The sequence below is a fragment of the Capra hircus genome, chromosome 19 (genome assembly GCF_001704415.2).
Source record: "Capra hircus breed San Clemente chromosome 19, ASM170441v1, whole genome shotgun sequence".
NCBI classification, from domain to species: Eukaryota; Metazoa; Chordata; class Mammalia; order Artiodactyla; family Bovidae; genus Capra; species Capra hircus.
The window spans coordinates 28,634,531-28,649,219 of NC_030826.1; the positions used below are offsets into that span (position 1 = coordinate 28,634,531).

Sequence of the window (14,689 nt, forward strand, 5' to 3'; positions counted from 1 at the left end):
ACAGAAGAGTGTAAATATCACTTTTGTATGCACTGAGAAACCAAAAACTTCACGTGACATGCTGTATTGAAATATTTGCTTTATTATGGTGGTCTGGAACTGAACCCACCATACCTGATGTCTGCTTGTACCATGTACGTCTCCAGGACTTAAATAGCTACTGGTTACAAGTATGTACCTTATACAACACCTCTCCCATCCCTCCACCTTCAGCCCTTCATAACCACTATTTTCTGCTTTTCAATTTTGATATTTTTAGATTGCACATAAAAAGGTGTTATACACTGTTTTTCTCTTTTTATTTCACTCAGCGTAATGTCCTCATGGTCCATCCATGTTGCTGCAAATGGCAGAATTTCTTCTCAGGGCTGAGTAAAAATTTTAAGTAGCATCTGATGAGTTTTGACGTCTGTATAAATAATCTTCGCAATTTTAAGTGTTTATTGCTTTTTAGTTTTTATATCAACTTTATTGGGCTTGATTATTTTTAGTGCCCGCATTGACCAATTTCCAAAAATGATATCAAGTTGTAGATACCCCAGCAATACATGTTTTCCTGGGTATTAAATATTCTCTCATTAATATATTGAACAAATAGAAATAGCAACTTGTTTTTAACTTTTGTCTGTTTGAAGTGTTGGATCTTTCTACGCTTTTTCACTATGAATGGTTGTAAGACTGCTCCTGGAATTGTCTGTTCACGTGGTTTGTCTAAACCTTCTGCCTTGGTCATAATGTTCTTTTTTCTCGTTTCTTTAAATTCTTTAACTCTTGTCATACTTGCTGCAAATATTTCCTCCAAACTCAGTCCTTCTTCAACCTACAGAAAGTTTTAGATTTATTTGTTTCATACCTTTTGATAAACATTCTATGTGATGTACTTCTGATTTTTCTCTGGCTATTTAAGGATTTCAGCCATCTGGAATTTATCTTAGCTTATGTGTTTTAGGATCAATTTTAGACCAACAATTTTAGAAATGCAGTATGCCTCAAGTGATATACCAGAGGCATTGCTTTTTTTTTTTTTTTAAAGGATACCTTCATCACTTGTATGTTTTGGAAGTTCTGGACAAAACAGTAAGACATGAAATGGAAACAGGATAAAAAAAAAATTCAACTCATTTTTTTTTTTTTCCCCGGAAGGAAAACTACTGAATGGTTCAGGGAATCCATGTTTTAGAATTATCACTGTCACTAATGGGGTTAGGTACTAAATAGTCAAAAGCAAGACCCTTTTAGAAACATAAAAATGAGATTTCATTCCTAAAAACCAGAAATAAGAAATACCTAGGAATACTGCTTAAACATGTTGTAAGTTATCAGTGATGAGAGGGAGAAACACACACATGGGTAAGAGCTGTGCCATATTGCAGAGTAGAAATACCAGATATTGCCATTCATCCCTCCCATGTTAGGATATGGCTTTAATGCAGTTAGGGAGGGTTTAGGGTAGGGGCCTGACCTTACCAGCAGGGTTGTGGGAAGAAGGGTCTGTCCTGTCCTGCAGGCAGTGGGTGGGCAGGGGGAGTTGCTGCGGGCCCGACTTCCCTCTAGGTGGGTATCGTCATCTGGGTCGACAGGAATTTGGACTCAGCAGTGGGAATGGGACTCTGGAAGGCGCGGTCAGGAACCCAGAATCAGAACTCTTGACTGATGTGGGTGTGAGAGGGAACCGGAAAGAGGACCCTGACATTAAAACAAAGAGCTGATTTTAGAGATTTCCAGTTGGGGGTTGCTGGCTGCTCCCCCAGAAGGGAATGTTGGTGCTAAGTGTATGGGTTTGAGGGTGACTAGGGGGTACAGTTGCCAGGCAAAATATATGATGCCCAGCTCCATTTGAATTTCAGATTAACAATAACTTGTTAGTAAAATGTATCCCCAGTATTGCCTGGGGCATATGAATACTTCTACCACAAACATTACTCATTGTTTCTCACTTATTCATGCTTCTTTTTATTTGCTTATTGGGCAGCCCTGCTTGTGTGTGTGTTGGGGGGGGGGTGTCAAAGTGCAGAGAAATCTAGACCCTCCAATGCACCCAAGCTGCTGCTGCTGGCTAGTGTGCTTCAAATAATAAACACTCAGAACCAGCATTTCAGTTAATCAAATCTTGAATTTTGCTTCAGCTCATCCTAAAGTTGCCTTTAAATCCCAAAGGAAGATTTAAAAGGAAAAAAAGCCCAGGCCCTTTCATTAGGGCTTCCCAGGCGGCTCAGTGCTAAAAAATTTGCCTGCCAGTACAGGCGATGCAAGAAATGTGGGTTCAGTCCCTGAGTTGGGAAGATCCTCTGGAGAAGGAAATTACAACCCATTCATTCCAGTATTGCCTGGGAAATCCCATGGACAGAGGAGCCTGGTGGGCGACAGTCCATGGGGTCGCAAGGAGCTAGACACGACTGAGCACACGGCACACCTTTGGTTTGATTGGACGTGGTGAGATCGGCTGGGTCCACAGCTTTGCTCACATTGCTCCCTTGGGTGGGCGTGAGCAGAGCACAGCCCTGCAGGGAACATATACAGGATGTGCCCTGTGCACAGACAAGGGTGGTTGCTTACACTCAAATGCTCATGCTTGCACAAAGAAGACCCTGGAAGGATGCTTAAGAAAATATTCAGAGTGTTGTCTTCCTTTTGGTGAGGGGCACCCAGGCAAGGGAAGACTTTTCATTACTGTTCTTTTTATATTTTGAATTCTTTATTTAAAAAGGTGGGTGCATATATTACCCTTTGAAATAAAATTTTTAAAAGCTGCGACCTGTGTTTACCCAGAAAATGATGAAGTTGCCCCATCCTTTAATGGGACAAAGTGAAGGGTGTGGGGATATGAGTGCCGAGAGGACAGGAAGGCTTGTCTGCCCTGTTCCCCGTTGGAACCCCAGGCCCTAGACTAGTGCCTGGCCTGTGGTAGGCACTCAACAAACATTTATTGAAGGGATGGATGAAGGATTGGCTTACACATTTTGTGGTCTAACCACAGAAGTTCGGATTTCTCAAATTCCATTCATTTTAGGAAGAGGCAGTGAAGGAACCACAGGCATGGTATTTAAGGAATTCCACTTCACTGGGTCATGTGGTCATTCTCAAAGAGGAGAGCTGATTGGGAACGAAGGAAACCACTGCTGAGAGAGCAGGGCCAGAAGCTGTCCACCTGTGCGATGAGCAGAGAGAGCTCAGAAATAGACAAATGGGGGCAGGGGAGCGTGGGCCCCAGCACTGCAAGGGCCAGAGCTTCAGGGAAGAGAGATAATCATATGTATCAAAACATTCTACCACATGATCCAGCAATCCCACTCCTGGGTATATTTCCAGAAAAAAATGAAAACAATAGTTTGAAAAGATACACTCACCTATTTGTTCACAGTAGCACTATTTACAACAGCCAAGACATGGCAGTAAACTAAGTGCCCATCGACAGACAATTGGATTAAGAAGATACGGGGACTTCCATGGTGGTCCAGTGGCTGAGATTCCCCACCCCCAATGCAGGTGGCCCAGGTTTGATCCCTGGCCAGGGAACTAGATTGCATATGCTCCAACTGAGACCCCACGTGTCCCAGTGAAGACCGGCGTGATAAAATAAGGAAATAAAAGAAGATGTAATAGAAACAGACAACGGAATATTGCTCAGCCAAGAAAACAACAGAATGAAATACTGCCATTTGCAGCAACAGGGATGGACCTGGAGAATATTATGCTTAGTAAAAATAAGTCAGACAAAAAAAATACTATGCGATATTACTTACGTGTCAGTGAGCTTCCTTGGTGGCTCAGACGGTAAAGAATCTGCCTGCAACGTAGGAGACCCGGGTTCCATCCCCAAGTCGGGAAGACCCCCTGGAGAAGGGGATGGCAACCCACTCCAGGATTCTTTCCTGGAGAATTCCCTGGAAAGAGAAGCCTGGTGGGCTACAGTCCATGGGGTCACAAAGAGTTGGACACAACTGAGTGGGCTTCTTGAAATACAAAGACAAATACTATATGATATCACTTATATGTGGAATCTAAAAAGTTATACCAATGAATCTATATACAGAGCAGAAATGTATAGGACAAGGAACTCTACTCAATACCCTATAATGACCTATATGGGACCTTCCAAAGAGTGGAGATGTATGTATTTGGCTGTTGGAAAGGCCACATTGCCCCTCTGGTTTTTCTCTGTTCCTTCAGAATGCAGTCTCCAAGTACGGCGCTCAGTTCCAAGGCAATGCCCAGCACGACGCCCTGGAGTTCCTGCTCTGGTTGTTGGATCGCGTGCACGAGGACTTGGAGGGTTCCTCCCGAGGGCCGGGGTCCGACAAGGTCAGTCACCCTTGAAAAACACATTGTGTTCAATTTTAGTTTTTTCCCTTGAACATTTACTCAACTCCTCCAAACTGAAGCTTGAAATTCAGCTCTGTAGATTTTTGTGTATTCTGGCTGCAGCTCACACGGTATCATCCCCTGCGCCTTCCTTTTTGCCCCATTCGTTTTAGATCAGATGTTTCCTCCCATTGCTGTTCCTCATCCTCTCTAATCCCAGGGGTTCGGTGAATAGGGTTTCTGTTTGGTTTAAAGTTCAAAAAAAAAAATTTCCTTTTTGTCAGTATCCCATGCCTTAGTGGCACAGTGAGGCCGTTGGTGGTATTGCTTATCATTTTCAAATGCTACCAATTTAGCTCTGCTTTCTCACTTACTTATCCTGCAGAGCAAGTGATTCCCAATCATTTTTCGCAAGACACAGGATGGATGATCTTTTCATGTGTGCCCTCAGCATTCCCAGATTTGGATGAAACCTCAAACCTTTGGGAGTAAAAAGCCCTACGATCATTTGTAATAGCCACAGTCAGTTGATACATCAGTTATACTCTATGGGCTTTGCTATATAAAGATCAATATTGGGTTCTATCCTTTTATCTCTCACTTAAGGAAGGAAAAGTGAGTGAATTTATTATACCATGAGTGAGCAAGGTTATCAAAACAATGTCCGTGAATAATCCATTGTAATTTAAAAACTGTTTTACAAGCCTTGGTAATGAATCAGTCACACATTACTTTTGATGTATCTCAAAACTGATCCAGATCAAGAACCAGCTACAAGAACTGCTTTACTTGTTTAGTTTGTTTGTTTTATGTCTGGACCATTTTGTCCCATCCCTCTTGTCAATCAATTAAAAAGCCCTTTGTAAGTGTTTCTATCTTTCACCTGTTAGTCTCCCATCTTTACGCTACCTGCTCGGAGACTATTATTGTAGGGTAATAAAGATTGGATGCTAAAATGTGACACAAACGGGCCTATCCACGAAACAGAAACAGACTCCCAGACATGAGAACAAGCTGGTGGTTGCCAAGGCGGGTGGGGGGGGAGGATGGATTGGGAGTTTGGGATTAGCAGAAGGATAAACAACAAGGTCCTACTGTATAACACAAAAAACTATATTCAGTATCCTGTGATAAACCATGAGGGGAAAGAATACAATAAAGAATGTCTGTGTCTGTGTGTGTGTGTGTCTGTGTGTGTGTGTGTCTGTGTGTGTGTATATATATATATATATATATATATATAACTGAATCATTTTGCTGTGCAGTATAAATTAACATTGTAAATAAACTATAATAAAATGAATAAATAAATGAGAGAGAGATTGAATGGCAGTCAGTTTTGTAGGGTGAATGAATCTAGATAGCTAGCATGCAGTGTGGTGACTATAATGCTGTATACTGTATTGAGTGTTAGAAATCTGCTAGGAGTAGATGTTAGGTCCTCTCACCACACACACGAAAAGGTAACTATGTGAGGAGATGGATATGTTTATTGGTCTGACTGAAGTAATTATTTCACTACCTTGGTGTGTATCAAATCAGCATGCTGTACTCCTTAAATACATAAAATGTTTATTTGAAAATAAAATGGCTCAAGATGCCAAGTCACTTTTTTCCTTTAACTTGTCTGCACAGCCAATTGTTGTCTCTGTTTCTTTTTCTTTTAAAATGACAAGTTGCAGCTTTAAGGAGAGCATCACCATGTATATCTGGAAGAAACTCTTTTAAACCAGAGTGTAATGTAGAAGCGAAGAGCTTGACAGAGCTGCAGAAAGAGTTCTTATGTCTGAGACAGCAGGTTGCCAAATGCATGGGACGGGGAAGATAGTGATTGTACCCTGTTCTGTACTTTTCAGAGCATATCTTGAAATGTTATACACAGTATGAATAGCTACAGTCATTTGTGGAGTGTTGCAAGAGTTATTATCCCCGTTTGGCATATGGTAAACCAAGAATCAGACAGGCTGTGTAACCTTCCTGAAGCAGCACAGCTTAAGAAGTGACAGAGTCAGGATTCAAGTCCACGGGGAGTCTAGCTTGGAAGCCTGTTTTCTTATTTTAAAAAGAACCATCCTGGGGCTTTCCTGGCAGTCAAGTGGTTTAGACTCTGCTTCCACTTCAAGGGGCACGGGTTTGATCCCTGGTCAGGGAATTAAGATTCTGCAAGCCATGTGGCCAGACAAGAGAAAAAAGAAAAGGCTTCTTGTCTCATTTTCTCCCTCCTCCTCCCCACTCCCTGCCTATGCCAGGCAGCGCTTCCTACCTGGCAAGTAAGAGGGATAAATAGCCTTCCCAGTTACCTTTCGATCCTTCTCTTTCGTCCTTTGGTGGCAGGAAAAGCATCCCATAGAGGTGGGGGAGAGCACAGAGAGGGTAAGTAACTTGCCCCAAGTCACACAGCAAGCCAGTAGAAGAGCCAGGATGCAAAGCTAGAAAATTCAACTCTTAGAACAGGGCTTCTTAGCCTCAGCCTGTCTTTAAGATGACAGTGAGTTTATTTAAGTCAATAATCTGTTACAGTTTCAAAACCCTCATGAAAGTAGCCCTAACTGGTCTTCCATTTTCCAGTGTGCCCCACTACTCTATGTTCTTCATGCTGCAGCCGGAGGGATCTTTTCAGGAAGGAAATAAGATCACATCACCCTCCTGCTTTAACTCCCTAGGCAGCTCCCTGTTGCATTTACAACAGAATCCAGACTCCTATACAGCCGACGGGGCCCTAATTGGCTGACCCACCAACATCTCTGCGTGGTGTCTGCCCTTCACTCATGATTCTCAGTCACGCTGGCTGCTTTCTGTTCCTTTAATGGCCAAGGGTGTCAAGAAGGCACCCACGACCCAACAAGACCATCGCTGGCTGTTGGCCAGAGAGAGGAGCTTGCCCTGCTCTTCATCTGACCTGATTGAGACCAGGAAAGATCTTTTTCTCTGTCTGGAGTCAAAGCTCCTCCTGAAACTTGCTCTCAGAAAATCGGGCTGCCTGCAGAGGGCTGGCTGTGAATGCTTGAAGGTAGAAGAGCAGAGCTGTTGGACTATTTGGCACAAACTTCATTTTCGCTTTCCAAGAAGGAAAGAGACTGTCCCCTGTGTACCCCTGAACAATTTTTCTTTCTGAGGCTATTTCTGTTTCAAACATATGAAAGCCATATAGCTCAATTTATTTGAAACCAGAATAGGAAACATGAGGACCACTTTCTTCTCTGTTAATGTAACAATAAATGTTTTCATCTGGTGAATAGGGCATCTTTTTACTATCCTGTGGACAATGTGACACCAGCAATATTTTGGGCAGTTTATCTTACTGAAAATGCCACTCTTGCAGGATTAAGAAAGGGATGGAGGCTGGGGAGAGGACCAGGAACCTAACATCTATTAAGCACCTTCTATGTGCCAGGCAGGATACCCTCGTTTCTTTTTATTTAAATGATGACTCCCTGAGCTGATGTAATACTCCTCTCCCTTTTAGGTGTGGAACAAGGCTCAGGGAGATAGTCAGGATCACTCAGCTGGCAGGGTAGCCCTAGCCTGGTCCGACCTGCCTGATAGACCATGCTTTGTGAGTGACCCTCCATTGCCTCTCACCCCAGCCTCGTTTGGACTTTTCTCTTTATATCGCCATCCTTGGATGGTCCTGTCTGCAGCCGTTCCCAACGCTGCCTTATCATCTTTTTTAGTTTTTTTTTTTTTTTTTTTAATGTGGACCATTTTCAAAGTATTGCTTCTGTGTTAGTTATTTTGGCCATGAGGCATGTGGGATCTTAGCTCCCCAACCAGGGATCGAATCCAAACCTGCTACATTGGAAGGTCTTAACCACTGGACTGTCAGGGAAGTCCCACTGCCCTATCATCCTAATGGAGAAGCAGCCTCCCACTCCTAATGGGTTGTTGTGAGGTCTTTGGTGTGAGGAAAGGCAGCCAATCAGCCAACTCAAACAACAAAAGGATTAGTTGGAAGGCCAAGGGCAGGTGTGAAGAATGGAAATGAAGGCTGAAGACCAGGCTGGGAACCTTCTTGAGCCAGACAGCTCTGGGTGTGGGGAGGGTGTCAGTGGCAGGAACGACTCAATCCTCTGGCCTGGACACTTCTGCCGGAGACTCAGTTTGCCGCCTGTGGATCAGCCTGCCTGTGATCGACACGCAGAGCAGGGACATCTCATCCATCCTGCTTGGATCACGTGCCAGTCTCTTTGGTGAGGGAGGAAAGGATCCCGGATAAAAGAGCCTTGCCCCCTCCCCTCAGACTGAATTCAACGTTCCTAAAGTGAGGGCTACTCTCAGTGAAGAGGAGACAGTCCTGGGCAGCCCCAAATGCCCGTGTCCGCTCTGCATCCACAGTCTCTCTCTCTCCTCCGAGCCCTTCATTACTTGTCCTTCCGTGTCTCTGCCTGGAACTTGGCTTGCTCTCCCCTCCCCCAACTTCCCCTTTCTCCTGTTGCCATTCCCTCTTCTGTTAGTGGGCTTCCCTGGTGGCTCAGTGGTAAAAAGTCTGCCTGCGAACGCAGGAGACGAGGGTTCAATCCCTGGATCGGGAAGATCCCCTCGAGAAGGAAATGGCAGCCCACCCCAGTAATCTTGCCTGGGAAATCCCATGGACAGAGGAGCCTGGCATGTTACAGTCCATGGGGTCTCAAAGAATTGGACACCCCGAGCACACACACACTTCTGTTACTGGATCAGGGGTTCTCCAGGCACCAGATCAGAAGCTTGGAATTTACCCTGTGTACCGCTTCCTCTGTCTCCTCCCCTCCCCCATCAGCTGCTCAGTTATGAGCTGTGCACACAGGGTGTCACACAAGGTGTCTTGATTAAGTCCCTCCCTCCTTTTTATTTTTTAAGTATCTACTTATTTATTTGGCTTCACCGGATCTTGCAGCATGTGGAATCTTTTAGTTGTGGTATATGGGGTCTAGTTCCCTGACCAGGGATCGAACCCAGGTGTCCTGCATCGGGAGCTCAGAGTCTTAGCCATTGGACCACCAGGGAAGTCCCTGATTTTGGATGCCTGGTCTTGAAATCTACACATTTATATTGTTTCAAGCCACTCATTTGTGGCCATTTATTACAGCTGCAATGGGACACTCATATGTATGGGAATTCAGGGAAGGATATAGTAGGACAGAGTGTGGTGGGAGGAGGCTGACGCATTCATTATTCTGAGATGCAAACCTGTTTTGTCTGAGAAAGATGATGTTTACGTGAAGACTGGCTCGCTGGAAAATATGTTCAGGAGCGGTTTAGGAGGTGGGAGATGGTCAGATTTGGTGTGGGTGTGTTTGAAGTGATGACAGCCCATCCAAATGAAATGCACAGGAAACATTTAGACACAGGGCTCCTAGAAGCATGGGGGTAAAGAATGGGTTTGTTAATCCAGAAGTAATGGTTGGGGCTGGGGTAATACGTGTGAGTATTCACCAAGGTTCATGCTCTTTCAACACACACATACACACACACACATATTACCTCTGTCTCTTTCCTTTCTCTGTCACTCTCTCAGGGAACTGGGGAGGTCCAGGGATTGAAGGAGCAGTAGATTATGGTAAGCAACATGGAAAGCCTGGTTCTGCAGGTCTAGTCCCCGAAAGGGATGCTGTGGACCCAGGAGGAGGTGGAGTGTTGGTCTGGATGCAGTGGAGTGATGGGAGGCATGGCTAATTTTGTCTCCTCCCCTCATTTCTTTGCAGCTTCAATCTGAAGCCAGGAAGGCCTCTGAGAACCTTCTGTCGCCATCCGCTCCGCTTTCTGTGGGCCAAAGCTTTGTGCAAAGCCACTTCCAAGCACAATACAGGTAAGAATGGAGCATGTTTAAAATGGGTTGCCTAAAGCTTCAGCAAACTTGTTTGCTGGTAACCAGCCTCACATTGCCAGGTTTGCCCTGAGACTGTAAAACAACAGAAACCATAAGCTCCCTTGTCTCCCCCATTATTAATCACAGTTAAGCACCTACTCCTGTTGTTTCCAACCTTCAGTATTTCTTTCCTTTCTTGCTGGCTCCTGGGCCTCCCATCCCACTTGAAGGAGGGGTATTGGTGAAGTTGGTTCTGTAAAATATGAAAGTGAAGGCCTAGGATCTCCCCAGGCCATTGCTGAGAAGTGGATGAGATCTTTCTGGTTTGTTCTTTATTACCAGAGAGCTGAGTTTAACACATTATTTGGGGTTCTAGATTTGCCAGCATAATGAAGGATATAAAAAATATAAACTTATATAGACTCTGCAAGGCCCCCTTCTAGGTGCTGAGACTTGAGCTGTGAACACACCCCAGCCACTGTTCTTATTAACTAACATTCTATTGGGGGTTTGTTGTTCAGACACTAAGTTGTGTCCAACTCTTTGCAACCCGCATGGACTGTAGCACCCCAGGTTCCTTTGTCCTCCACTCTCGCCTGGTTTGCTCAAATTCATGTCCATTGAGTCAGTGATGCTACCTAACCATCTTGTCCTCTGTCATCCCCTCTCCTGCCCTCAATCTTTCCCAACATCAAGGTCTTTTCTAAAGAGTCAGCTCTTTGCATCAGGTGGCCAAAGTGTTGGAGCTTCAGCTTCAGTATCAGTCCTTCCAGTGACTATTCAGGGTTGATTTCCTTTAGAATTGACTGGTTGGATCTCCTTGCAGTCCAAGGGACTTTCAAGAGTCTTCTCTAGCATCACAGTTCGAAAGCAGGTATCGGGGGAAGTGTTAGATGGTACACATATGTGCCTGCTAAGTCACTTCAGTTGGGTCCGACTCCGTGTGATCCTTGGACTGTAGCTGGCCAGGCTCCTCTGTCCATGGGATTCTTCAGGCAAGAATACTGAAGTGGGTTGCCATGTCCTTCTCCAGGGGATCTTCCCAACCCAGGGATCAAACCCACGTCTCTTACGTGTCCTGCATTGGCAGGCAGGTTCTTTACCACTAGCGCCACCTGGGAAGGGACTTAATACACACATAATATGCAACAATGAGTGAAATGATAACCTGGGAGTTTGGGGAGGCAGCCGACCTTAAATAAGGTGACCAGGTGAGGCTTATTTTCAGGGGGGACATTTGAACTGTGAGCTGAGTGACAAGAAGCTGGCCATTCAGATACTTGGGAACAGGGTATTCCAGGCAGAAAAAGCAGCAAAGGGTCTGGGGTGGAAATGATGCAAGTTCAAGGAACAGAGAACTGCCAAGTAGTGAAGGGTGGAGAGAGGCGAGGCTGGAGATGGATGGGCATCTGGTAGCATGGGTTGTTTGTAGCCTAAGGGCCATAGGAGACCACTCGAAGTTTAAGGCAGCATGTGGTCTAATTATCCGTTTAAGCAATTGGCTGGTTGGGACTTCCCTGGCTGTCCAGTGGTTAAGAATCTGAGCTTCCATTGTACTTGGCACGAGTTTGATCCCTGATAGGGGATCTGATCCCACTTGCTGTGGCCTGTGGCCAAAAAATGAAGAAAGAAAGAAACTAGTTGTTTTGGTGATGAAGGGAGGCAGCACTGGGAGCTGGAATAGCAGCTGATGTGCTATGCTCCCAGTGGGAGAATGATGGAGGCTGGCAGTGATGGAGATGGAGGGAAAGGGTGGGTAGATGGGGAACAGGTTTGGCAGGTAGAGTCAACAGGACTTGCCAGTGGGTTTAAGAGTAAGAGAGGGAGGGACCAAGGGAACTGTGAACATCTAGGGTGACTCCTGGGTTTTCACATAGTTGTATAACTGGCAGGTGCTTTGAAGGAAAAATTGGGGGAGTTTTGAAGTGCATGTTATGAGTGTAAAAGAGGAAAAAAATCTCTTGTTTCCCTTTACATTACATTACTTTTCTTTTCTTTTTGGCCCCGCCCCCGCAGCATGTGGGATCTTAGCCTAGCTGAATCCTAATGTGGAGCTAGCACGTGGAGTTGAAAGTCCTCGTCCTGCGCTGGGTTCCTCTGACAACCAGTCCCCATCCTGTGGTTTTAGCATAAATTCAGGTGTGGTCGTAAGGGGTTTTTTATGAATAGCCAAAGATGCTCATTTTACCTTTATTTCTGCTCTCATCACTTAGGAAACTCCAACGGTTTCAGGAGCTCTGTGCCAGGAATATACATACTTTTCAACATAAATATATATTTCTTATTATAAATCACAGTGTCACAAGGTAAAAAGGTGAGTCAGGGACAGATTCCTGAAGAAGTGACATTTGAGCTGATGTGATACTAAGGACTGTAAGCACCCTTTGGGCTGACTGCTGTAGAAGGGTGAGTGAGAAGTGAGATATTCATGCTAAAAAAAAAAGGATTGGTGACAGCTAAAAATAGCTGCTTTCTGCCTTCTGGTCCAGAGTAAAGAAAAAAAATATCGTTAGGGACATCCATCTAGGTTAGGGCTTTTGAGGTCTGAGCAGTGGTTTTCTGCAGCCATCGGTGGGTGCCAGTTCCAGGCTGGAATCCCTGGGTGTGGTCCTTGCTGATCTGGACCCTCTTCAGTCTCTTTTCCTGGGGAGGATGCCCTCTGGTATCAGTCTTCTTTGTGAAACCAAAAGCTGGAAGTGCTATTATGGGTTAGTGCAGAGGTCCCCTGCTCACTGAGATTCTCCCTATATCTCCCCTTGCTGTCCCCTGTTTAGGGGGCTGAGGTTTTGCCTTTGGCTGGAGGAGGGAAGGGAGAATAGTATTAGGGTGCTGGAGGTTGTAGGCTAGAGCAGGGGTCCCGCAACCTCTGGGATCTAATCCCTGATGATCTGAGATGAAGCTGATGTAATAAGAATAGAGATAAAGTGCACAGTGAGTGTAATGCTCTTGAATCATTCTCAAACCATCCCTCCTCTACCCCTTTCCCTTGGAAAAATTGTCTTCCACAAAATTGGTCCCTGGTGCCGAAAAGGTCCAGGACCGCTGGACTGGAGGATGAATAATTGGTTATTCTGTATAATTATTATCATGGCTTGAAAACATCTGCAAGTTTAATAGCCAAGGATTGTTGCTATGTTGGAGTTTTGGCTAGAGGAGGCAATGTGTGTGTGTATGTGTGTGTGTGTGTGTGTGTGTGTGTGTGTGTGTGTGTGTGTGTGTGTGTATGTATGTATGTTCCTCTCTCCACGGCATTCATAGCTTTTGTTCACAGAAATCCTAATCTGGTTCCCATTACAGGTGGCATTCCCTTTTAGGCAGAGTATGTTTTAGAAGTGCTTTTCAGATTGCAGATTTGGACAGGTGACATCTTGCTTGTGCATTGTCTTAATTACCATTGCCGGTGTGAACATCCGTCTCACCAGCCAGTGAGCAGGTGAAGCTGGCTGGGTGGGAGGTGTTAGATGGATATTCACTGGCAGCGAGAGGCCAGGGTGTGAAACGAGCAGTGTCATTTCGGGGCATTTGTAACCCATGGAGAGCAGACAGCACTTCTGAGTTCCAGCGGCAGATGAGAGGCTGGTTTCGGAACAGAAGCAATTGGACAGAGAGGATGAATAGCTTGGGGAAAATGGGCAAGTGAACCATGAAGGGCGTTGGGGTGATTTTCTGTCCTTTCTCCTGTGAGTGCCTCGGAGATGGTAGGATAGGACTGTGATACACTGGAGGGGATGGCAAGGACGAAAGGACCCCTCTAGGCCACATCCGAGGTGTAGCTGGAGCCTCGTAACCTCTGGAGTTTTCTGTGAAAGTGATGCTACCCTCTCCCCCTGATCTGGACATACTCATCATCCTCATTTCTCATCCTTTGAGGAACAGGTGCCTCTCACGTCCTCTCTCTGGTTTATTATGAAAACAATATGCTTTCTTTATTCTTTAAATACAAAATTAGGTCGTTCTATGTTTTTGCCAAACTATACATCTCTTGCTCCCTGCCAGAGATTCATAGCTCCATCTAAAGGTCGTGTCCCTGGATTGGTTGACTAGGGTGCATCTGCAAGAAAAATTCGGCCTTGCTTAGTTTTAGTAGATTTTTTAAAAATGAGTAAGTCAAAGAACAACATGCCGTCTCATTGGTCCGCCTAAATGTGAAATGGGTTTGGAAAGTTGCCAATGACAAAGGACATCTTTCAGGTCTGTGTTATGGCACAGTGTGTGACGGGTGAGGTTGGGAGGAGGGAGGGAGAGAAACAGGGTGGCAGAGGAGTGCCCACAAATATCAAGGCTGGCTGGCGCCCTATGCCTGGTGCGTCCTTTTTACTACAGCATTGCCATGGTTTTCCCAAAGGGAAATTCACCAGAGGCAGAGAGTGATTGAACATTAAATACACCAATCTGTACTCTGGTCTGTTTTTTTCTTTTTTTAAGATTTATTTATTTATTTGGTTGTGCTGGGTCTTAGTTGCAGCACGTGGCATATAGTTCCCTGACCAGAGATTGAACACAGGCCCACCCTCCTGCATCGGGAGCAGAGTCTTAGCCTTTGGAACACCAGGGAAACCCCCATACATATGATTAAACTTTTTCCTTTTTAAGAAATTGAGT

At 45.0% G+C, this 14,689-nt stretch overlaps 1 protein-coding gene across 2 annotated transcripts in view; it reads left to right on the plus strand.

The window, feature by feature from the left end:
- USP43 (ubiquitin specific peptidase 43) overlaps positions 1-14,689 on the plus strand; it is a 48,535-nt gene that overhangs the window by 4,914 nt on the left and 28,932 nt on the right. For both annotated transcript variants that reach the window (XM_018064647.1, XM_018064646.1), the window contains exons 2-3: positions 4,171-4,302; positions 9,984-10,087. In XM_018064647.1, the coding sequence (XP_017920136.1) occupies positions 4,171-4,302; positions 9,984-10,087 (236 nt within the window). The remainder of the gene's footprint in view (positions 1-4,170; positions 4,303-9,983; positions 10,088-14,689) is intronic.